The sequence below is a fragment of the Schistosoma mansoni genome, chromosome 7 (assembly GCF_000237925.1).
Source record: "Schistosoma mansoni strain Puerto Rico chromosome 7, complete genome".
Taxonomy (NCBI): Eukaryota; Metazoa; Platyhelminthes; class Trematoda; order Strigeidida; family Schistosomatidae; genus Schistosoma; species Schistosoma mansoni.
In genome coordinates this window covers 2,194,784-2,221,412 of record NC_031501.1, presented here as the reverse complement: position 1 = coordinate 2,221,412, position 26,629 = coordinate 2,194,784, and the positions used below count along the sequence as shown (strand labels likewise).

General features: G+C 35.0%; 1 protein-coding gene across 1 annotated transcript in view; it reads right to left on the bottom strand.

Moving 5' to 3' along the window:
* The window catches only part of Smp_127810 (hypothetical protein), a gene marked incomplete at its 5' end in the record, with an annotated part of 63,615 nt that overhangs the window by 4,265 nt on the left and 32,721 nt on the right, over window positions 1-26,629 (bottom strand). The window contains 9 exons of the mRNA XM_018798596.1: window positions 1,748-1,862; window positions 2,853-3,156; window positions 5,567-5,774; window positions 8,793-9,610; window positions 11,030-11,207; window positions 13,043-13,165; window positions 15,361-15,705; window positions 18,415-18,603; window positions 19,754-20,190. Of these exons, the coding sequence (XP_018653523.1) occupies window positions 1,748-1,862; window positions 2,853-3,156; window positions 5,567-5,774; window positions 8,793-9,610; window positions 11,030-11,207; window positions 13,043-13,165; window positions 15,361-15,705; window positions 18,415-18,603; window positions 19,754-20,190 (2,717 nt within the window). The remainder of the gene's footprint in view (window positions 1-1,747; window positions 1,863-2,852; window positions 3,157-5,566; window positions 5,775-8,792; window positions 9,611-11,029; window positions 11,208-13,042; window positions 13,166-15,360; window positions 15,706-18,414; window positions 18,604-19,753; window positions 20,191-26,629) is intronic.

Genomic DNA, 26,629 nt, shown 5'->3' with positions numbered 1-26,629 from the left:
TAGAAGAAGCTTGTGTGTATTAGTATCAAAATCGGACTATGTACAGTAGAACATAAACACGAAATGTGCAATTATCGTTACTATTAACCAACAAGAAAGATTTAAAAAAACTGGTCATTTCTAATAATAATATTTATAAGCAAAGGGTTTAACTTGGGAGAAATAAGATTTTATTTTATACAAAGCAGTAGTATTTATGTAGCCCAGACACAGCACTAATTATTCACTCACTTATGTGGCTAAACTTTTAAGTATACTGTGATGAACACTCTCACCTACTTCAGCATACATCTTACAGGGTTAGATGCAAAGCTGCCAAAGGTTGAACGTTACATTTGATGATGTAGGTGTAATCCGACTTAATCACAATCAGATAAAAGAGTATTACATAATAAACATTTCATTCTACTCATCAACCGCATATATACGCCATTTCTAGGCTCAACAAATCCAGATATACGACAAGCACTGGGACAGTTTTTTCACCAGGGGGAGCTACCAATTACTAGTTTTAACATACACTAGACTTCACAGAATCCCAAAACCAACTTAGACTCAAACTCTGACCAAATCCTGCGAGTTACATTTTGTTTCTTGGTCTAGGTGACAAGGAAAAATGCACACGAAACATGTGTGTATACATACAACCGAAATTGTTATCTGACTAATTATGATTAGTTATTCAGTGTTGTCAGCCAAAGGCAACCATAACAAAACGTGGTATTCGTTCATTAAAAGTCGTTAACTATTGGTATGTAGGTAATATAAACTATCTGGTAAGAATCGGCGGTATTATTGTGACCAACGTTTGGATGACATGATGATTGTCAGTTAACAATGGCGTAGACGCATTTACTCTTTTTCCTAAAATACTTATGCTTTATATGCACATAATACATTATTCCTTTCGAAATCATATTTGTTAAGCCTAAACATTTCTACTACCATTAATACTGTTACCAATTCTGATTTGGGATTTTGAGTGATAAATTCATCTCGTTATGTTGATGCAGTGGTAACCTGAAACGATGTACATGAATTTTTGCCAAGTTTTATGTTACTAATCACTGGCTTATGCTTCGATGGTGCCAGGTAGTTAAAAGCTATAGTATCTTTTGATTGTGATTAGCATTGGATTATTAGGAAAATGTTTCATCTTATTTGAGAGTAATCAGTTTAATGTATTTGCATCTCAAAGTTAATGTTCACACTAAGAACGAAACTCAGCATCTATCGTGCTTCAAAAGTCAACGAGTTTTATCCGCTGAACTGAATTAGGATAGTTATTAAATTATACATAAGAGAATTGACTCAACAGTGAGACCAACTACTTATTAATTACACTGGATGAGGGTTATGTATATGTATATTATGAATTACTAAATGTTTGGTTAATATACATATATCATTAAATCACTTCAGTACAGTGAATACCACAATTTATGGAAGTTTTTGAGCTCTTTTCAAAATGGAAGGTGGTTGTAGATATGTGCTGTTTGGTGCCTTCTAGCTCTAACAGCGTTATCCTTTCATGGAAACGGAAAGAATATCCATAATACTGATTTGTTTACAGTTACTTATCAGTCAGCTGTACAATACAGATTCATAATAAAAGATAGTTATATGATAGAAATAACGGAAACACACATCAACAGAGATACATTTAGATCTACAAGACTGAAATTCGTTGAAATCATACTGAACGTCATGAAAAAATTCAAATGAACAATAATCATATAAAACCCACTTGATTTTCTTCAGGTAATGGATTTAAATGTTGATGTGGACCAGGTTGATTCATATCTTGTTGGCTAAAATATGAATAGACCGATTCACCGTCAGTATGATTGAAGTTATGATGCCTAAGTAAAAGTAAGGAAAAAAGAGGAAAGTAATCATATTGATTGGATGATAAAACAGACACAAATCGTATAATTTGTTTCTGAATCTCAGAGTATTAGGGGTGGTAACAACAGAAATAATTGGGTAAAGAAACAAGCGAAAAATCGTTACACGGAGATTTTCAGACACATTATAGAGGAACACAGAGAATGAATAGAACTACATCATTACAAAACCATTCTCAGACATGTCACACAAAATCTACAACCATTCATTACGATTATCATAACGACCAACAACCACTCATAAAATCGTGTACTCACTCTACACCTACACATACACATACACAACTACTCACATCCATCAGGCCGATTCTCATCAACCTCAAACACTGACATTATGTCTTCATTGGACCCTATCCACTTTTTCTTACAACCAACTCCTAAATCAGACAACATCATCAGTCAAGGTTTACACTCGATCGGCATACCCAGCACATGTTCCAACAATGTCACTTCATCAACAACCAATACATCATCGATCAGTTTGTAACATTTATCTACTATTCTGTGCCTAATCTCCTCATTGTGCACTACATCATCTCAACACACACACACATACACGCACGCAAAAGCGATACTTCGAATACTAGTATAGCTTATGAATACCCTCTATTTTTCATTGTCATGTTTCACACGAACAGAGTAGAAAAGAACGAACCGATGTCTAGTAAACTCGTCTTCTCGTTACTAGACGCATACCTCGTCTATGTCATAGGTGACTCAAGTAGGCAAATACTAAGTGAGTTTTCTCAATAAATCCAAGGCGGTCAAAAGACTGGATTTTGTCAACATCTGTCTACATCAAGCACAAAACTATATCATCTACATACTCTGAAGTCTAGGTGAATCGCCTGATAAGAGATCAACATTTGTATTTATTTATTTATCAATCCAAATTTGAATGATGAGATGAAATTGACGACAACAACAACAGCAAATACAACTTACATATGTCCCATAGAATCGAAATGTGACTGAGGCTGCGGACTAAAATAACCTGGATACATTTGAGCATGTTGCATTTGTTGTTGCATATAGAATGCCTGTTGTTGATTTGATTGATAAACACCACCTTGATGGTGTTGTTGTTGAGATTGAGGAGTACTCATTCCGTTAGGATACATATGTAATGCCTGTTGACTGCCACGATAATAAACAGCATTCATTGGGACACCATTATTGCCACTACCAATTGATGGGTCAGTCATCATGGAAGCAGTTAGTGGACCACCACCACGTTGGACTAATGTTCCTATAATTTATTGTAAAATGTAAAGGTGATTATTTATGTAGAAAATAAAAATATATGAATGGAAAAAACAAAATGAACAGACAGTTATAAACAGAGATGGATAGTGGGACTCGGGATGCGCAATTCTTTCTATTCGAAACTCGTCAGCTGGATGTACCTGCATCCTACAGTTGATGTCCAACCCAAGACACGAAACCAATACCGTTCGCTTCAAACGCCATTGAGTTACTAGGAGTGAACATAAAATCTTGGATGCAGACAAATCCATCTGACAAGTCTTAAATAGGATGAAACAAGCTTCATGGGTCCACTGGTAACCATCATCCATCTCTGCTTATAATGTTTGTGAATTAATGACTTTATCGAGGCAATCATTACAAGATGTACATATGCCAAAAATAGACTGATCAATTTCAGGCCCAAACAACAATGGGAAGGCTTAGACAATCAATACAAGTGAACTGAACAGACAGTTATTTCTCCCTAAAATGAGACCCCCTTGTCACTTCGTCAAGTTTCAAAGTAGGGCCTTCAAGTCTCGTGACAAACTCTTTAACCATTTTAGTACCACTGAGTCAACAGATCTAATGGTAAAATTCATACTTTAATCAATATGTAATATACCAGTGATGACAACTGTCTCACTGCGAATGCATCTAAGCTCCAACACCCAAGACTACTACTCACTAAGATTTCAAAAACATCTTAAAGGTATTCATTAGTCTATTTGGAAGTTTTTTTATGAAGATTTATTTAATTTTTAAGTTGTATTTGTCACATACAGATCTTAGTTAGGGTATCATTGAAGACTAGAGATCACCTCAAATGAAATCAGTTTGTGAAAAGTACATTCAACAAATTCGAACAATCTCCACAAACACATCCATTTGAATAAATAAACACATGCATAAAAATCCGATACAAGTAGCTAATAGCAAAGAAAGATGTAAAATGACAAGTTATGTAGTAACACTTAAAAAACAGAAGAAAAAAGAGAAATACACCAACTAATGAAACGTTTACCAATCTTAATAAACCTTGATTTCATAGATAATCCAATGCCTACACCCTTGTCACTTCGTCAAGTTTCAAAGTAAGGCCTTAAGGTCTCGTGATGAACCCTTTAACTATAATAGAACCTTGATTTGTATAGATAATCCAAATGATATTTATCTAAAAGATAGTTCTATAAAATATTACTGTCTACTGTGTGTTATTACAACATCCAAGCAGAAATATACATTCACATATGTATGTATTTGTATCTTTTCAGATTGGTGCTTGGATTTTAAGAATGTTGTGTATGTTGTATATATAGACAAGAAGAAAGTGAAGATGTTATCATGGATACTAACGACAAAAAAACACCTTTTTTTGGTTTTTCCTTTTTAGACAAAGGAAAGTTAGATACAGACTAAAGAGAATGATATTTCCATAATTTATGAGTAATTATTATCATACAAATACGTACTTAACTAGCTGACAATTAACAATAAAATAAACACTTTAACTGAGTTTCTATATTTCCCATATTGTAAGCTTCCAATGGACCTATCAACCATTGTTATACATTTGATTATATTTTAGTTTCTTGCTAATTAATTATGTACCGTTTGCTTCGCTCTCTTCAACTTATAGCATGTTTGTGTCTAAAGTATGATTTCTTGGTTGGTGTACTGCGGGGTCATGTATCTAAAGTATGTCATTGTATGGGTTTCGAGTTATAACTGAGCTGATTATGACAAAAAACTGACCTGCTTCGTATCCACCTCTGCTGATTCGCTAATACTGGGGGTTGGAAGGAGCGCGAGGATCAATAAGTGATAAGGTCTTGGATGTTGTTCATAAATCGGTGTGTCAATTCGTGAGCTTGAATTTTACTAGTCCTGTTGGTCATATAGATGAACTAATTGACAGTCGGAATCCTGATTGGGCAATATTTTATGTGATGTCTAACAGCGATACTTAAGTCATGATATTAAGTATAAACATTGGAAGTCCCAGTAACGATATCATCACATCGTCATCAAACAGTGACAAGTATTGATTGGACGTGTTGTGAAACTGAAATCAGCTGGAAATGCTGAACACCTTCATCTTGAATTAATAGAGAGCCTAGATACCTTTAAAGCCTTCATTTTTTCCCAGTTCCTTGTAATCAATTCTTCGATAATCATTATGATTGATAAAAGGAAAGGAAAGTAAGTAGAAAGACAAAACGAGCTTCACAAATAAAGCTAAGCATAACAGTAAATATATATCATATCGTTGTGGTATGTTGGATCAACATAGATTGCTGCCAGTCTTTAACGTTGAGTACGACTGACTGACGTGACCGTGGTGCACAAAACTAAGAGATTTTCAAAAACTCAACAAAACTATTTATTCATTCACTGAAGAAAAAACATACCATAACCAGATCCATCCTGTAGTGCACCAGCATTGACCCCGCCGCCACCAGTTGGAGGTTCACGTTTTAACGAAGCCCCACCGCCAGGTGTCATTGAAGCAGGATAAAAATTTTGCTGTTGATTTAACACCATTTGACGATTTATAGTCCCATTGTTACTCAGTGGTGCTGGATACGGGGGTGGTAGACCCGACGATGATTGTGGATGCTACATAGAAACAAAATAGCCACAATAGGACATCAAAATTGTATATATAATAATAGGCATAATATTTAATGTAACAATCTGTTCAAAAAAGCTGATTGAATTTTGACACTAACACCGTCGGATGCTAGCTCAATAGTCTAGACAGTAAGCTTTCGAGCGTGAAACCGAAGATTGTGGGTTTGAATACCGTGTGCATGGTTGTGGGTGTGCACTACAATTGAAGAGTTTCATACTAGGACAAAATGGCGGCCTAGTACTTTCAAGTTTCAAATGGTGGGTCTAGCTAAGAGAGGCTAGACAATTCCTTTCTTCAAATCTTAAGCGTTCGTCTGGTCTATAAACTGTCACCATATCTTATTCTGTTCTTAAATTATTGTAACTTAATCATGTTCTTAGTATCATAATCTAATACTCTGAATGGGCTATTTTGTCACATACTGTATTTTCTTAATTATAGTACGTTGTGGTTCAATTTAGACAAAAGTATAGTACAGGGACGAGCATAAAACAATCACATCACATTTCCAACCAATCAGGGAACAGCTTTTGGTCATTTGGATAGTTGATGAAAAAGAAAACAATGATATATACAATATATACATGCACCGTTTAATTATCCCAACAAAATGTAAAACGCTTAATTTGAAATAAGTAGTAGCTGTGATGTTTGGCACAATTTGTATGCTTCTCCACATGTATTGAAAATTATTATTTGATAAGAAATAGTCTTTATCTGAAACAGCGGAACATACATAAATTAGTCGGTTAGTTATTTGCAAAGTAGGCCTGGTACATATGTACATCTGTTCAAGTTGTTATACCCCATTAGCACAGAGTGATGAAATTGTTAGTCCAAATCCCTCTGTATAAGGGGTAATAACAGAATCAGTGGTATTAGAAAAGTATCGGGTTGTGGGGGTTATTGAATATCATGTAAATCACTAACCGATTGATGGTAGACCACCAATAAAAACCTGAAAGCACTGAACGGCAGTTTCGTTTTGGTATAGGACTCTTCAGCAGTACATACCCACGTCAACGAAAACGGGGAACCATCACTAGTGGAGTTCAACCGTGTCTAGAGTGAGGCAGTTACTCACCGAAAACAATAGAACATGGTCAAGCAACATAGTGGATTGATTGAAGTTAGACATTAAACACTGTTGGATGAGAGCTCAGTGGTTTAAAGGTGAAGAGTTTGCAGGTTCGAATCCTGTGTGTGGGGTCGTGAATGGGCACTGCTAAGTAGTCCTATAATGAAATGAAACGGTAATCCATTTCTTCCGGGTTACAGATAGTGGTTAGATTAGGCATCCATGATACAATTCGAGAAAATATGACTTATTAAAATTAAAAAAAATACATACATACATTTATTTATAACAATTATTCAAATATTACAGATATTCATTGTTTATATAGAAAGATATGAGAGCGCAACGAAAAAAAAACTAATCCCAATGATATATGTTCATACAACGGTACGAGACATACAAAAGAAAACCCGATAAGAAGATATCCAATTCAAGACAGTAATTAGGAGAAATGGTAATTTGTTATCAAATGCATTATTACATAAACAAACTCTCTATAGGTGCCATAAAATAACGTGAAGATATACAGATAAGGCGTCAGTGTTTATATATATATATATATATATATATATATATATACTCTTTTGAATGAGGACATGAACTAACAAACACACACATACATACATATACAGAACCATAACTACAGCCACAGTGCATAAAAAAACGAACAGTGAGTTGTATATAAACAATCTCTACGTCAAAATAACGGAATTCGAAATATCCCCCTCCCGTCACCTCACTCCTATTGATTTCATCTTCTTTTACTACAGACAAACACATAAATATACACATTCGATTTCATGTGTTTATTTTAAGAAACCAGGCTGAAAAAGGGGTGGGGCCAACTTCATAAACATTGTGTGGTGGTGGGATTGGTCAATAATTGACGGAATGATTATATAACTGAGGTAGTAGTTTATGCAGGTATTAATTGTATATTTTTTTAAAAAATAAACATTTCTTTTATATACATATATAAATCAATAACCACTGTTGTCGATTCTATAGACCAACTTCTTGTTTAATCATAATCAATAATAGTTAAGGCTATTAAATTTTACATTTCTTAGACTATAATCAAAATATCCATCTTGGTAAGGTATACACACATGAACATGTACAGATAGTGTTTGGGGCACACAGCACATACATTGTACAAGACGATGATTAGAATTCTAGTCAATAGTTTGCTAGTATTGGGTTTTCTGTGAAATTTGTAGATGTACTGGTATATTCTACTTTGTGCTGTGTGTGATGAAACGAACTTACTGAAGTGTTTCAGAACGAAAATAAAATATTACAGTTTTACACTTATAAGCTTATTTTAGTAAGTCAACTATTGGAAATCAAGATACGTCGGAAAGCTGTTTCGTTCTAGTTTAGAAATCCACGGTTCTATCAAGCATCAAAACTGACAATCATTAGGACTTACAGCTAGCGAGACTAATGGGGCAATATCCAACGGTTGTCAATTCTGTCTCCAGTTAACTCGTGGTATTGTGCAACTAGCTCCAATATGACTGATGGATAAATATATCCAACGCAACATGCGTGGGTTGCACTACTATATATATATATATATATATATATATATACCAAGTGAGTTTTCTCAATCAATCCATGGGTCAACACTTTGTCAGACACCAAATCATCAGAGCTGATGAAACTTTACAGATATATGAAGCGATCGACAAACTCAACTTTTTCACTTCCTATCATCAAGTCAGGTGCTGACGCAGGTCGATTCTCAAGTGATATTTTGTATTTCGAGGTAGAAAATAATATCCCAAGCATCACTGAATTGTTGCTTAAGTCGGTCACAAGACTGCTTCCCGTCTATACCAAGCAGTAGAAAAATGCTTACCAAAGAAATAAACTCATTTCTAGCGCGAATAACATAAAAATTGAAGAAAAAGACGCTTACTGGAATCGGCGGTAATTGTGGTTGTTGATAAGCATAACCATTCTGATATTGTTGATGATATAATTCAGTCATTTCCATTGCATTTGATGGACTAACCATATTTCTATCTAATGGTTGTTGACTACCGAAATAATGTGAATTACATGATTGTTGTCGTAAATAACGTGGTCCACCACCTGGTAAAGTACCACTATGAAACATCGTCGGTGAAAGCATACTACTATTATTAGTACTATTTTGTCCAGGAAGTACATGATAATTCGAATTACCAGTACCACCACCAACAGACGGAAGTAATAAAGAATGATGCGATTGATGATGTGATAACGATGGTTGATTTGTTATATATGACGATGGTTGTTGTTGTTGTTGTAAGTGTAATTGTGAACCTAAAATAGCTTGACGTTGTTGATACGCTGCCTCTTTAGATATTCCTAAAGTGGAATTATATTGATCAGATTGGTGGTGATGTTGTTGTTGCATGAACATTTGATGCTGTAATTCATTTTGGACAGGATTATTATTTGACGTTGAATGTTCCGATAGACCACTACATTGTAAATTACCCATCATCATCATCATTGTTCCCGATGGCATAATTTGTTGATCATGTGTGCTGCTACTATGAGGAAGAGTAGTATTATTGTTAGTGGTGAGAGCACCAGAAGGATTATTATTTGAGTTCATATTATTATTATTACTTTGATTAGTTGATATCATATTACCATGCGATAATTGGGGATTATTTATTCCACTAGTTGTTCCATCAATAGTATGATGAAAATCCGGTGAATCTTTATACCCGTGTACATAACCATCTTTAAATAATAAAAATTGGAAGAATTATCAGTAAACACACAGGTTCATAATAATAATTATTATTATCACTTAGTCATGGAACTTATTATTCGATCAATATTAGACCACCACTGAAAATTTCAAAATCACTGTATAGTCATTTCGCTCTTGTATGGAACTCTTCAGTGTACAGCGCGCATCCACAACTTCGCACACAAGAATCTAACCCAGAACCTTTACAGTCCTTCGCGAAAACGTCTAACTTCTAGACCACTAAGTTGGTATTCAACGGTGTAAATATCTGATTGATTGGAGTTAGACACTAACACCGTTGAATGACGGCTCAGTGGTCTAGAAGTAAAGCGTTCGTGTGTGAAACCGAAAGTGTTGGGTTCGGGTTCCAGTTGCAGAGCCGTATATCACACAAACACTAATAAGTCACGCATTAAGACAAAACAGGCGCTTCCAAGTTTTCAGTGTTGGTCTAACACTGACCAGTTAATGATTTCAATTAAACTCCACAATCCCTACGACCCTATTACTTACAAACTAGTCACGTTGGTGTATATGCAAAGTAATTTCGTTGGAGAACAATCGTAATCGGTGATTAGAAGTATTAAGTAACAACACATGAAACTGAAGTGATTGCAGTTGTTGCATTTACATTTTTTTGGAAATTTTAACTGAATTTTCCTTCGGGAATTTCTTAATACTTCCATACTACACTCTTCTTTTTCAACTGTATTCAATATGAGAGTTCCGTGCTATTCGGACTGATCAGGTGAACGTACTTTTCTTTTTCCTAGATTCCACTGTTAGACACAATTCAATTTTACCAAAAACTGAATATATATATATATAACTGATCCAAGGAAATGTGGGTCGTCACCTTGAGTTAGCCACAGTGGCTCAGTCGACACTTGTATTTCTCACTTACCATGGGTTCTTGGAACGGCATGTGATCTGCTCTGCATTTTCTAGTACATACTATCCATTAGTGATGTTTAAAACAACTTAAGCTATGAACTTGTAAACCATATAGAATGGAGGGTCAAGTTAGAAACGACGATGGTAAATACTTCCCGATAAGAAAATTTACATTGGAGTCAAACCAGCTCTCAGCTCAGAAAACAAAATGGTCACGCAACACATCTACTAACTTTGAGTTCAAGATGAAAACTAAGTTTGACATAAATGATTTTGAACTGAGAAGCCTGGAAGTGATGATAAATAATGAAGGGTCTGCACAGATCTACGCATAGTTAGAAATTTAGTGAATCAGACCAAAGCTTAAACCATTAGTATTCTGGTGGAGTTTAGTTAATAGCTGTTGATGAAGACATTAAGCTAAAATACCGACACTGCTGACGGTAAGTCAGTAAGTCAAGAAAACTAATCAATTCAAAATAATTTAACAGGATATTTATTTACACACTTACTTTGTTTTTTACGTTGACTATGTGTACGACGATCTTGATGTTGACGACAAAGACACAACAGGATTAGTATGAACATGACTAGAAACATTACACCAGCTATACCACCCAAGATTATGTATAATAAACGATTATTATTTAAAGTATCCAGTAAACTGTAACGACCAGTGTAATCAGTTGACTGTTTTGGAATGAAGTATGTTCAAAAAAAGGTGCGAGTAAATAGAACGATGAAAACAAAACTCATTACAGAAATAATCATTTCCAATAGTTTAAAACTCAATTAGTAACATATGAAAAGGAATAGACAGACACGACATTAATATTTAAAATTGATTGATTACTGAGTAAAGACCAATGTCATGTTTCATTAGTCCTTCTTAGTGCTGTATGAAATCACTAGAATTAGCTACAATAAGGCCACCACTAGTTTAAGTAACTCGATATCACGTGTACTATGTTGAAATATAGGGTGGTGGTTTGAGGTAGTCGATATGAAACCCTAGACCCACGTTTCGTGCTATCCAGTACTCGTCAGTAAGGTGCACTTGTGAAGTTTTAGAAATTAATGCTCCCTGGCAGATTCGACTCTGTACCAACCAGTTCCATAGTCAGATATATTACCATTGAGCTATCCGGGCCGCGACTGGCCTCTCATCCGACTGAGATGTATTTGCAATTTATTGATCATTGGGCAGTGGTCACCGTCATGTGTGTCAAGTTCTACTTTAGTGCTGACCGAATTCGACACAGTGATCAATCAATTGTATACACATTTCAGTGCTACATGAAGTTAGTTGGAGGGGGGGATAATAGTTAACAATGGTAACCATTCCAGACTGTAAAACTGGCCAGTGTGAATTTGAATTCTATAGGAAACATCAGTTTCTTAAAGGTTACATGGTAAAACCTAACTAGCATGAAGCTGAAATCCAACATGGTATCCTGACAACTATATCCAAACACTTAACAAAATATTTCAGATGCGTAGTGTGCATGATCTCAGTTACTTTCCAAAATTAGGTGAGATGAATGACAAGACGTAACCTCAAAGAATATCATAATTAGGCTTGCCCGACGATTGGTGTCTTTTGAGCCAGTTATCATGTAAAAAGTAATTCATGAAAAAAAATTAGGCTCATTGAATCATTCAAATGACGGAAGCGATTGTCATATAACTATTTACAACATAAGACTGAGGGTAAACATTGGAAAGAAGGCCCAGACTTTCATGCTAGAATGTTAAAATGTAATAACAATGTACATATTTACTTAGTCTTGTTTGTTTGAATCATCCCATTGATAGTTTTTAGAACTGCAACTGGTCAGTCTCTAATTGACATATGTGCATACTGTGTGTATTGCCTCGATATAGCCTAAATTCACAAGCATGGTAAGCAGAGATGGATAGTGGCTAGCAGTGGAATCCAGGGCGCACGCCACTTCGTCCTATTTGGGACTCGTCAGCTGGATGTACCTGCACATAATTTACTTAATAACTGATACATATAAAGTATGTTTTTTTCTATAGGAAATATTGATAGTTGAGCGCAATCGATAAGATGCTATACTTAATCCACTTTTCATGTTAGTTGGCACTCTCTCAAAAGATCATTCTGCTCACTTAAAAGAACTGATGTTCCTCTCTTTCTCCCCTCCCTCTTCATGACATTTAAAAGCTCGCATCAGCCAGCATTGACAGTCAGAAATCTTATTCCAGAGGTGATTGAAATTCATGTAGAATTAAGATATTTAGACTGATTAATCATATATTATTCAGTATTAAAAACCAATGATTTTGTCGATAACTAATGGTCTCCTGGGTGTTATCGGTCAAATTTCATCGGTCAAGTTACACATAAGGTGATCATCATTAGTCTAAGTATACAATCTGAGAAAAGATTAGTCCATTTAACGATATTCATCAACTGCGATTAAAATAATAATATTGGGATCATTTACACACACACACACACACATGGATGATGTTTATACATTGGATAATACAAAACTTACAGCCATATTTACATAGACTGCTTTAGAAAAACGTGTAATCTGTCGATTGTCACCAGTTCCTTTAACTCCATAAACTATAATTTGATAATTTGCAGTATTATTCAAACCTGTCAATAAACCATCCTGTATAATCAAGAAAATAAACATAGAATTATTCATTATTAAATAAGAAATATTAAATAGAAAAATATTATTAATAACGATTATTCAACTAAATGAAATATCAGAAGGGGTTTTGTGGAGATTTCAGTATTTGCAAAGTTGAAATCATTAGTCAATTGAAGCTAGACCACCATGGAAAACCTGGAAGCATTGGACGGCCGTTTCGTCCTGTTGTGGGACTCCTCAGCAGTGTGCATCCACGATCTCGCCCCGCGAGATTCGAACCCAGGACCTACCAGTTTCGCGCCAGAGCACTCAAAGTGATTAGACCAGTTGAGCCGGCATCCAGATGGCGGGATTCGTGGATGCGCCACTAACCGACGAGATCCCAAAGATAAGGACGAAAACGGCCGGTCCAAGGTCGCCTTCAGGGTTTTCCATGCTGATCTAGCTTCAATTGGCTCATGATTCCAACTATGTAAATGAAATATGTATAAGTCACAAATACACGAACAATATTCTTCATGAGAATGTAAGACATTTTAATTGTACTTACTAACCTAGTTACTAAGTATAAATGGTTTGTGACGGCCTATCGGTACTAGCGCATTTTTTATTACAAATGAAGTTCAAAACTAGGGACTTTGAAGTTAAAAATTGAAGATCTGAAATATTGGGTTACCGATCCGCCATCATTTCACATGAGAATCATTCAACGGTAACTGATAAAGACATTTGTACCAAAAAAAAGAAGAAATAGAATTCGCAACTTCAAGACAAGTAGTCCCTTTTATAAATTTCGATGGAACAATTAGAAGATGGAGTCCATCTAAATTCCAACGTTGTTTCTCTTTCTTTTATATACGACTGAATTAATTTTTTTAAAGTAGGAATTTATAGGTAAAAGTAGTGAGAATTTCGTCTCAGTGTAATCAAAAGGTAAGTAGCAGTTCATTGAATTTTTGAGATATTACACATTTGACACAATGAATCATATCGTAAGTGGCAGACTTGCTTCAGTTTGGGCGCTCGGGCAGTATTCCAGGCTTCGCACAAATCGAATGACGAAGTGTAGCCCATATATATTTGATGCGTCCTTATACCAATGTTTATGTATTTAAACAAATAGATAAACAGTAAGTGACAGTGGTATGAAGTGATAGTACAATGATATAACCTTCTGTATGGTATCAAGGATGAAATGAATGGATGATTATCATCATGCACCTGAGTAGTACTAACAGGTTATGAGTATTAGGATCTTTGAGGATAGAGAGTCGTGTTTTTTTCTAACTGGATGGTTTAACTGTAAAAATGTTCTGGAAACCCTAATAACAGATAACTGTGAATGGATCAAATTAAATCAAATCTGAAGTAACATAATTCAGTTTATGTAGATATCACAAGCCTACTGATTTGATTGTAGATTTACGTGCGCAAGCATAGGAACTACAAATAAAATATTTGAATTGACATTATAAAACCAAGATAAGCTTAGTTGCTGTTAGAGGTATGTGTAGATAGTTGTCACTTTACAGTTGTACACACTGTGGAAAGATATTTCTTCGTGAGGTATCAATCTTGAGACTTGGAATCATGAATGCAAACTTCAAGAGACAATGGCTTTAAGCCAAATGTATATAAGATCTTTTCGTGATTAGCTTTTGACGTATCCACCTTGTACTAATTATGCGTTATTATCTGCACTGTAAATATATGAAACAAAGTAGGGTGTGTTATTTTTAAAATCAACCTTTTACAATTCTTCTATGAGCTGGGAAAAAGTACAGTTGAAAATCACTTAGTATTGTTTGTTTGAATCTTCCCACTGATGTTTTTAGGACTGCAACTGGTCAATCTCTTATTGGCATGTGTGCATACTGTGTGTATTGCCTCGATATAGCCTAAATTCACAAGCATGGTAAGCAGAGATGGATAGTGGCTAGCAGTGGAATCCAGGACGCGCGCCACTTCGTCCTATTTGGGACTCGTCAGCCGGATGTACCTGCATTTCAGAGTTGATGTTAATTATCCATAAAGAAATATTCTACAATAAAATCCAGAAACGGATGACAGTATAACTTCACCAATAGATCATAGACTTATAACCTTTGATTTCATGATATGTAACATAGTGATCATGTTAATTTAACAACTACGGTCAGGAATCAGCGATAAAAATTGATTTTTGCCTTTAAAAAAACTATTACACTTACTCTAGCATTAGAACCATTCACTTGTGTAGCCCAATAAGCACCATATTCAATAGTACCACCGGAACCACGTTTTGGTTTAATTACAGGTCGTGCAAGTATAAGAAAATGATCAGCGATAAATTGTTCATTATTTGAGTCTTTAAGAAATAATGGCGTTGTATCACCGAAAGTAGTTAGAGAATTAGAAGTAATTTCTAATGATTTATCTTTTTGTGATGAACCAATATTATTATTATTTTGAGTTGAAGAACTTGATGATTTGGATAAGATACTTAAATCATTAGGATTTGATGGAACATCACCAACACCATTGAACATCCATACTACATGAACTCGACCTTCCGACTGAGATTCATGGAGTAAGTGTGTGTTTGTGGGGCGGGGAAGGAGGGAAACGAGAAAGGCAAATAACTCGTAAGAAAAGTTTTTTTTAAAAAAAAATATGAACTATTAACATTAATAATGCTGTTCTATAGTGACGGTGTACTATATTAGCGGTCAGTTATAAGTACAACAAAACCTGGTACATATATGTGGTGATCCAAGTTACCACATATTACAATAGCACAAAGAGATGAAATTAACAGGACAAATATGTCACAGAGAGGAAATGGTGAAAGTATCAGTGATAGTAGAAGATATCGTGGATGTGCACTGCTGAGGAGTCCCATATTAGGACGAAATGGTCGTCCAGTGTTTTCAGGTTCCCAATGGTTATCTCGGCAACAATATATCTTTGTTTGGAAATAAATTTCAATGAAATACAAATTGTGATTACTTTCATCTGGAAGAGTTCTAGTGAAAAGCCACGACTAGTGGAGTTCAACTAATACATATATATGACAAATATCACTAGTGGATAATAGTAAGACAATGTTGAGAACTGACGTTATAATTGTCAATCATTTGTTACAATTTCAGTAATCATGAAAGTAACAACCTCAATACGATGGGCCTGAATAAATTCAGGTGAGTCTGCAGGTATACACTCCTGTGAAGTTCTATACTACTCTCTAGTTTCATAAATCCCCGGACTTCTAATAGCTGTCTAGCTAAAACCAATCCGTGATGTAACGTTGACTACTACTATTTCAAACTGAACACTAACCGCAAAATTGCCCATCCTAATAAAATAATTGATAACGGTTTTTTTGATGAATAAATTTAAACTAAAAACAAACTAATTCATTATATACTTGAAAGAAACAAACTTAATTGTCTTTGTTCGGTTTCAGTGAATACACTAAGAGACCAACGAGTGCACGAAGTAGCAGTTCAACATTGTATTGTTTTTTACACATAAGGTGGTGGTGGTGGTGATGATGGGGAGTAGGACAAAAAGAATTCAATTCTGAACTGATTTAAGACAAGTTTATTACTTTTTATTCAAAGTGCTTACAATAACACAGCAACAAAAAAATTAATCAGATAAGTAAAAAAAAGATAAGGATAAGGGGTGAGGGTAGAACAAGCAAGTTATACATTTAATTTGATCGTTGCTACTATAATCGGAGGTCACCATCTCTTCTCTTTTAAAAGCCCCCTTACCCCACTTATTTTAAGAAAAAAATAGGTCAATACCAGCAGGATACAACAACATTAAAGAAAACAACCATGAAACAAAACACACACATACACTAGATGAATCAAATAATTACTTTTTCAAACAAATTTGTATATCGGAGTTATGGATTCAATTATATTATCTAAGGTGTACGTTATTTATGTGAAAAAAATAAGGGTAGCGAAATTGTGCAGTTTTATCATTTCAAACTTTTAAGTAAATGTAAGTGCATCCAGTTTGGTATAAAAAAAGACAGTGATTAATTTATAAGAGATTTAGTGTGGGGGGATATGTAGAATTTGTAGAATTTTCACGGATTTCTCTAATGAATGAACGGATTTCAGTTAGTTTAGCAATGGAAAATTGAATGAACTGGACGGTCGTTTCGTCGTGTTATGGGATTTCTCAATGGTTATGTAGATTCACGACCCTATTACAGGGAATCGAATCCAAGAGCTTTAGAGCTTTAGGAAATAAAATATAGGGGATTTAGATTTTTACTGTAGAGTGTGGAATACATCTAGGTCGTTGAGGGTTGTGATTCAATGACTTACATCTTGCAACTAACTAGAAAGACCTCAAATTAAATTATTTAATGAATGAAAGTTCCGATGTTGAAGGAAAACCTCAATAAGTTTTTTTCTTTCTTTGCTAACTGACCTTTGCTGTTAACTGATTAGTAGTTATCGCTATTTGTTGTGCCTGAAAGTCATAGTTACTGCTTATACAAACAGAATTGTTGCAATTTTGACTCATAATATCAAGCTTTTTCCTGAGTTTTCAAATCCTCTCTGTTTTATAGTGTGTTGCGTATTCATTTTCCAATCTATCTAGTTCGTATATATTGCATTTAAGTTAAAAACAATTTCACAATCATTTAGCATTTAGAATTACTGTAAACCATGCCAAAACATACTACAACTTTGGTTAGGCTGTGTTATTCGTTCAGCAACTAACTCTGTGTCAACATTAATTCCAAACCAATTGAACTTCAAAATGGTCAAAATAGTTGATTAGTGGTAGTATTCCTTACAATAAATTTATTTCGAAGTTTAAATCATGGATTGATTTTAAGGTAGGCAACCATTCAAAAAAAGAAAACTAAGAAGTACTGATTAGCTGTTTCATCCTAGTATGGGATTCATAGATAGTTTTCATTTGTGACTCTATCAGTGATCAAACTCAGCATCTGCTAGGTTTCGGGGAGGGAGTTTAACCACTGAAACTACTGAGTCTACATTCAGTGTTTTATAGTTATAACTACAGTTCACTCGCAATGTTGAGCAAACGTCATCCAATACCTTTAGTGGGTAATTGCCGCACTTCAAACATGGCTGAACTCCTTTATTGACCACATAGTTTCTTACTAGAACTCTGTAAATTACCACTTGAAATTAATCACCAAGTGAGCACATAATTGCTATGACCATTAAATTGATATTGATGGTCGAGATAAGAAAAGAGGGTAAAATGAAATAAATCAGACTTACCATAGGTCGGACCACTTTGATTTGTGGTGGCTCCACCTGACTAATATGCTCCATACTAACTATATTTGACCAACCGGATGGTGGGACTAAATGTAGTCCAGTAGATGGGTCCAAAGCAATGACACGAAAACGATAACGTCTGCCTGGTTGTAACGGATCACCAGTTGCATAAGCATATGCCGATGAAAACTTTTTATTTGGGGGGGAGATAGTTGAAAAAGAAAAAAATAGAAAGGAAATGTTTACTGAAATTATTTTTAAACGATCGCATAACATTCTACCGAAACAGCTGACAATAGTCAACATAAGAATGAGCTAGTAAATCAAGTCGATTGCGTGCAACGTGGAACCTGGCACATAACGTGCATTATTTCAAGTTGCCATACGACAATAGCAGTGATATAAAACCAATTCAGGATGAATCCCAGAGTAGTAGTAGAAGGAGAAGAAGAAGAGAATTTCACATAATAGGGGGATTTTGAGACTCAGGTGGTTAGGAAAGACAAATAGTTAATGGCCCTGTGCTATTGTGAGTTATTCTATGTTATGCCACACAAAATCTCTAACCATCTCTAGCCAAGTCCCCTCTCAATCAGGTGGTCTACACCTGCAACTACTCACATTCCCCAGTAAAATTATTAATAACTTCATGGACCAATATCACATTTTTCTTTGATCGATGCTAGATTTCTTTTAATATACGCCTACACCGGACGAAAATATTCATCAAAGTAAGCGGTGGCTGGGCATACGTACTATATGGTCCTAGCCATCTTAAGTAGTGAAAATTATTCTGGTAAAGTATTGAATAACTATGACTTGATTTCTTAAATCATGTTGCATAGGCCAATGTATATTCACGAAGTATTGCAATAGTAAAGTCTCTATCGATAACGCGTTGGGGATTGAAAGCAAAATATAACGAATCCGAATTCGAAGGTGAACGTCAATAATACTGGGATGCAGTTTCATTCAGGTGATGAGTCCTATGTAAAACAAAACGTGGATTCTAGATCCCACAACTAACCATTCATCTAATATATGTAGCATATGACTCCATAGTAATATGTGCTCATTATGTGAACGTTGCTTTGAAAGGTTTTGCTACTGAAATTTGGCTCAAAAGACAAGTGCACACTATTTGACAAAATGGAGCTCTATTTTTTTCAAAGGGAGACACCATCATCAACGCGTACAAAGGCAGCTCGCACAACATAACATCCATATCTATTTTTTACAAACTGTTTTACGGTTAATGCAAGGTATTCAATATTAAAGCGAGTACACATGATCAATCCACCCACAATATGATAAAGAAAAATAAATGTGGAAAACTTACTTGTTGATTAAGTGCAGTTGGATCACTCCACAGGATAGCTTCATGACCAATTAATCCAATTAAAGCAGGCAAATCGGATAAGTCAGAAGATGGCTTATTATTATTATTACTATGATTATTACTGCTGCTACTACTACCATTATTATGATTGGTATTGTCAGTAACATCGTTATTTAGATTAGAATTGATGTAATATTGTCTTTCAACAGGACTTATTTGCATGGAATATTCAACATGGTAAGCAATTTGTGCTGCGTTATTTTCAGCATTATTATTATTACTATTATCACTACCGATAACATCATTATCACCATCATGATGAGTTTGTGTTTCCAATTTATTAGGATTAGTGATAGTATATGCTTTCCATGTAATATATACCGCTAAATTATCATAAACTGGTTCAGCAATCGGTGTTAAACTATCAGTGATTATTTCTAAATGATAAGAGGAAGAGAAAAACGAGAACAAAATACTCAGGACTAGATAAAATAAGGTAGATAAGTTTAGAAAGACAGAAATAAAATTATCTGATCAAAAGATTAATGGATTATCGGGAATTCGTGTTTTATTGTTGTATTGGTATGTGTTACATCTTGTGGGTTTGTACTCCAATTAATATATGACGTGACGATACCGCCAATTAGAGTACAGTGAATTATCGATCGAACCAATGACACATAAAACCCGTACGCGCAGTCTAGAGTCCTTATCGATTATCGCTTCCCGCCTAGCCCTGTCTATTAAGTCCCGGGCACCAATAACAGCCTCAGCGATATGAATCATTTATTTCAAACATACTGGGTTTATATATCAACCAAACAGACCATATCATACCATAAAATAGAAAACAAGATTTGTACAAGACTTAGCCAAATGTGGCCGTGAATATGGGAGACAATAATTAATAGGCTGGGGATAACTCAAGAACAGTAAATCGTATAATAGTTTATAGGTCAAAATAAAGCGTATAGTAAGAGGAACATGAATATGAATAGTTTAGTTACTTAACAATTATACAATAAAAACATATGTATCACATCGGTCCATAAATAGTCCTCACAGTTACCGTTCATAATTCTCTTCAGGATATAACAGTATGGATAATCAGTTTTTTCATCAAACTCATTTGGGATATACGCTTTCTTTCTCTTTTCAGAGAAGCCGATATCTTAATATCACAACCTTAATACAGATATTTTTGAATAGAGGGTTATCAGTGTAGAATACATAACAAGAGTATTGGCACTTCAAATGTTAATAGATTTATTTGTAAACTTTATGTGTTCACTCGTTGATTATATTTACGAATGCAAATAGTAAGCTGGTGAATATCATCAATCAGTAGCTCAGGGTGTAAACCGTTGAAATTTGAGGAAATATGTAGTGGATTACAGTCCTTAAGATGAATATCAACACCAGTATACAATTATAACTAGATCACGGAACACTAGGATCCCGCAGCTAGCTACCACATAAAACATGACGTAAAAGTAAATATATGAATCAAATACGTATACAATTTAGTGTGCTTAAAATACAACTAATCGGAATGTTTAACTCAAAAGTGAAATACTTTTAATTTCATAAAAACGCTTGGACAAAGATGTCGGATTCAATGTGAAAATGATGTCAACTGGAACCACATTAAGATATTTAAAACAGCAAAATACCTATTCTACGTGACAGTCGAAATTCAGTTAAAAGAAAACAGCAAAGAAGGAATAACAGAGATAGTCAAAATCGACCATTTTTGATGGTCAATCAGTCCGATTGTACAACCATTTTATAATTGAACAGAGACGAATTAAATATATAGTCAGTCATAAGTGAGATAGATACCTGACATATAAATGCATCGGTCCAAGTCGCCATACAATTATCAGTACATCGAGATCCATACCGAATTAAAAGAAGTTATATTAGTGAGATTAAGAGTGTGATTTGAGAATAAAGTATTACTCTGAAGAATAAAAGGTACATGATGATTTTGAAATTCAAAATCAAAAAGAAGACAATAAGTAAATGCATCAGTACACAACTTATGTTGATAGACGGATATTTCGCCAATGCTACAAATAACGTACATTGACAAAAATCAAACAAGCATTCTGAATCAATGTGTAACAGATTTCCTGAAACACTAATTCATCGAAGCTGATGAGACGTCTGAGATAAATGAAGTGCATTAGGCACCTGGCTACTTTACTCTCTAACAATAGTTCAAGTGTTGAACCATCTTCATTAAACATGACTAACTCTATATCTTGTTACCATGTTCTTATACAAGACGAAAATGAATACTGACTGTTTTTCTTAATAAAAATCAATAAAACAGAGGAATAGACATTCATACAGAACGAAACATCTATCTTCATTCTAGTTTCCTCTATTTATAAGATATACATAAGTATATTCTACTGTTGTTTTTCCAAAGTTAATAAAATTAACAGTGGTATGAGTCACACACACACACATACATACATACATACATAAACACATTAACAACAAAGTTTCCTGGTACAAAGTGATGATAACCGTAATAATGATAGGTAATAAATAAATAAATGAATTAAATAAATAAATAATTGATTAGTCAGCTTAGTAGAGCATAGGAGGTAAAAAGGGGAGTGTAAATAAAACAGAGATTAAAAGTATACGAGAGAGAGGATTTAGAAGGTTGGGTATCCTTCCTTTCCTTCTGCCAAAAAGTTTATATTTGGCTTTACTGATTCGATTTTATCTATACGCCAAAATAATATTCAATACAAATAGCATAGGTACACGTTCAAATATCCAAGCAAGACAGAAATAGAAACTTCCTCCCAAATGGGAAATATACATTCACTCTATTCAAATAGAAATATAGGGTTTTAATTGTAACACGTTAATACTAATATGGAAAAATAAATCAAAAGGGGGGAAGGCAATACCATCAATATTACTATCAATGATATTAGTCATATCTCTCTCTATTTTTGAGTGAAAAAGCACGCAAAAACTTGTGAAATTTACAAATCAACATGGGGATATGTAAGTAAAATGACTAACAGTCAGAAAAAAAAACTTATTTTGTTGTAAGAATCCTTCTATTTCGTGGGTGGGCGAATTCGAAACAAGTTTTATTGTGATCACTAACTGATCTAATCTAGACAACTATTGGAAACTTGGAAGCACTGAACAGCTGTTTCGTCATGGTATGGGACTTCTTAGTGGTAACGTGTATTCACGACCCCATCACAAGTAATCAAACCTAGGATGTTCGGGTCCATGTGTAAACACTTAACCCTCAGAAAACTGAACCGAAAATTTATCGGTTTCCATGATATTACGCGACCAATGAATTGTCAAAGTTAGTTAGAATCACGGTAGGCCAGATGGTAGTGTAGACACATATACAACCTTGCGTGCACGTTCACAAGATAATCATTATATCTAGAGTTGATATGTTGTGGTTGTGACATCCATTTCTTTTCTTCTCATTTAAGCTTTAAACTTTATGTTATGAAGTAGTAATACATTACCCATTTATTGATCACATAACAATTGATGTGCGTGTGTATTTTCCCCAGTTGTTGATTACATTGATAGGTTAATGCGGACTGATATAATAATTGTTGTCTATGACTACCTGACTGATTATTGATTAACGATGAAGAGTAGAATATGTGACAGCTAACAACTTAAATATTAATTCGTCAAAGATCACAGTGTGATGTATACAGTTAATATAAAAGGATTAGTTGAGACAAATCATGAAATAGTGAGATAGAGAGTCATAATGATAATGAAAAGTTGTAGAGTAATGATCAAGATGTAGATCCTTGACATTGAAGGACACTTGATAACATGTTATATTGTATTCAATACGAAGTTTTATGTTTAGAAGTGAGAAATGTTATCATGCAGTTATTCAATCAGTTCAGACATGAAATCCTTTTTAATACTCACTGTAATTTAGTCAATAACTATGTGGTGAATGCTACTTATGTCGACAGATATAAGAAGTATGTAACATGAATCCGAAGTGGAACACCTGGCAACAGAAGGCTAAGAAAGTCGAGTTCAGCAAAACAGGAAGGGAAATAGTAAGGAGTTATGAATTGAAAGAATCAAACAGAATGTAAAGGATAATTGATGGAAGATTTGCAAATGAAGCATTTAATGTATAGTTCTCATATTTTACGAAGATATTCTGTAATTTCGTATGAAATAATAGACTGGTTGTCCTCACCTGAGTTCTTGTCCACTACAACTAGTTTTAATGGTTAATATTATTGGACTGTTTGAGCATAACCATCCTTTCTTCAATATTCAATAAAATTGTTAAGAACTAGAAATTTCGAGAAGTTTCCCACTTATTAAGTGTGTCAATACTGTATATAAAAGTGTTATTTACTTTATTATTTATTTAAACACATAAACATTGGCACCAGATATATATGCGCTACACAAATCTCATTTCATTTGTGTAAGGACTGTGATATTGTCCGGGTGCCCAAACCGAAGTAGATGGTTTTCTTAGGAGACCACACCTGGAGCCTTTGACCTAAAGGTCTGATCCATAAAGCAGTGGAGCATCGTGAGGAGATGCAGTCCTATGGTAGCCGGTGACCAACAATTGGTTCATACGCCATTTGTCCCTTCAGGATACTGGAGCCCATGTGCACCATTGGTTTGGAATGAGGGTTTTACAACTCCCCTAGGTAGATCCTCCGTATCTACCAACCCGGTTGAAGCGCCGGACATTCGCTTTTATTCCTCTCACTTTCATGAACACCCCCGCCACTGTGAGAAGGCAGTGAGTAGGACGTCCCTGTTAGAGGCTATACACGCGTGGCCATGTGAGAGCATTTAGAGATGGAGAGCGGACTCTCCCCAATCTCGGCCGTACCAGGGCATTTGGGGGCATATAAAAGTGTACTCTCCACTGATGATTTCATCCCGATATCTACATGTTTTCTGTGAATATATATGTCAATGTAGTCTAACCTCATAACTTGCATACAAATTAGTTTGTGTACAAATAAAGAGAATTTACACATTTTATGCCAAATCCAATTATACTATTCATATTAAACAGATGTATGAATATAATGAAATAAGAAATAATGAATATTCAATGGAATGCTTGGTTTGAAATAAGTTATCCATGTGTCTGTATCTATGTTTAAGAAAAAACGTAAACACCTGTTGTATAAAAACGTACTGGCGTATTATTATCTCAAATCTGAATTGCATTGCAAAAGAAAAAAAATGTAATAAAACAATGGGAGGCAAAAAGTAATCTAGACAAAATACCCTTCCAACACGATATACGGGATAAGAAAATTTATGAAATTATATAATCGCACTAACTATATAACGTGAAATTGGAACATCTACTTTACGGCTGCGAAACGTGGCCATTAAGAGTAGAAGACACTCGCAAGTTACTAGTATTTGACCACAGATGCCTTAGAAATATTGCTCGCATCTGCTGGTATCATCGGGTAAGTAATAGTGAGGTTAGACGGCAGGGTATTAGAGAATGATGGTAAATCAGTTGATGAGGTCATGAATCTTCATTGGCTGAGATGGTTAGGCCACGTGTTACGTATGCCTGAACACCGATTACCACGACTTGCTATGCTGACTAGTATTGGCGATGGTTGAAAGAAATTTAGGGGCGGCCAAACCAAAACGTAGCATCAGAGCTTGAAGTCACTAACTTCTAGCCTGAGCCATGTTGGTAGATGCAGACTACATGGTGGGGATCCGCGTGGCTATCGTAACCAATGGTTGGAGACTCTAGGTGTCATGGCTCAGAATCGATCACAAAAGTGTATGTGTATACACTCTTTGTCTTCCCTTAAACCTTGAGATTAAAATTGCTTCATATGTCTTCCTGTACTATATCCTTATATACAACCTTTCCTTTATTTATTACGACCACTAAATTAACTACTTCTATGAATTCGGTGTTCATCTTGTTGTCCTAACGAGGTATGGCAACTTGGGCCGATGCATATGTGTGCCTGGTCCTACGTTGTGACTGACTGATTGAAATTGGAACACAATAGCAAACAATACATTTATATGTTTTGCCAGTATTAAACTATCCTAGTCAGGAAGACAATTTGGACACAGATTACTCGTTGGTGTTGAGATTCATCAGCAAGGTAAAACACCTGCAAACTTGAGGGCTGAACTGGTGCTTTCCCCTATGGCATTAGAACTCGTGACAGTCACAGCCTAAGTAGCTCACTAGCAATTTCTTGTGACTATGTAGGTGAAAATGCAACATAGAGCTTTATGTTAACACTGTTTTCTATCTCAGAAGTAAGAAATATTACTTTATAGTCTATTTAGTCAACCCACAAGCAGTACATTTATACCATTTCTGTCAACATTCGCTCTAGTTCGGTCCATAACCGGTTAGAATAGGGAATATTGAGTTAAGAATTAACATCGTCGGATACTAATTCAGTGGTCTAGAAGTCAATTATTCACGCGTGAGACCGAAGGTGTTGGATTCGATTCTTGGATGTCGACCGCCTACTGAAGAACTTCCATACTACAATGAAACGGCTGTTTAGCTCTCCCAGAATTTTAATAGTGATCTATATAAGATCAGTTTATGATCTTATAGGGTGCGCTAGTCCTCTAACACAGTTTCAGGTACATCTTAGTGACGAGTACCAGCTAGCACGAAACTTGGGTTTGGAGTCTACAGTTCACTACATTCAACCACCTAATATATGTATATCCAACTAAGGATAATTCACGATATTTTATGATGAAAGAAACATCAATCTCAACCTAGCTACACAAATAGATCTTTTGTTAAACTTTAACAAAAATGAAACATTAATTTGATTGAAAATATTACCTGGT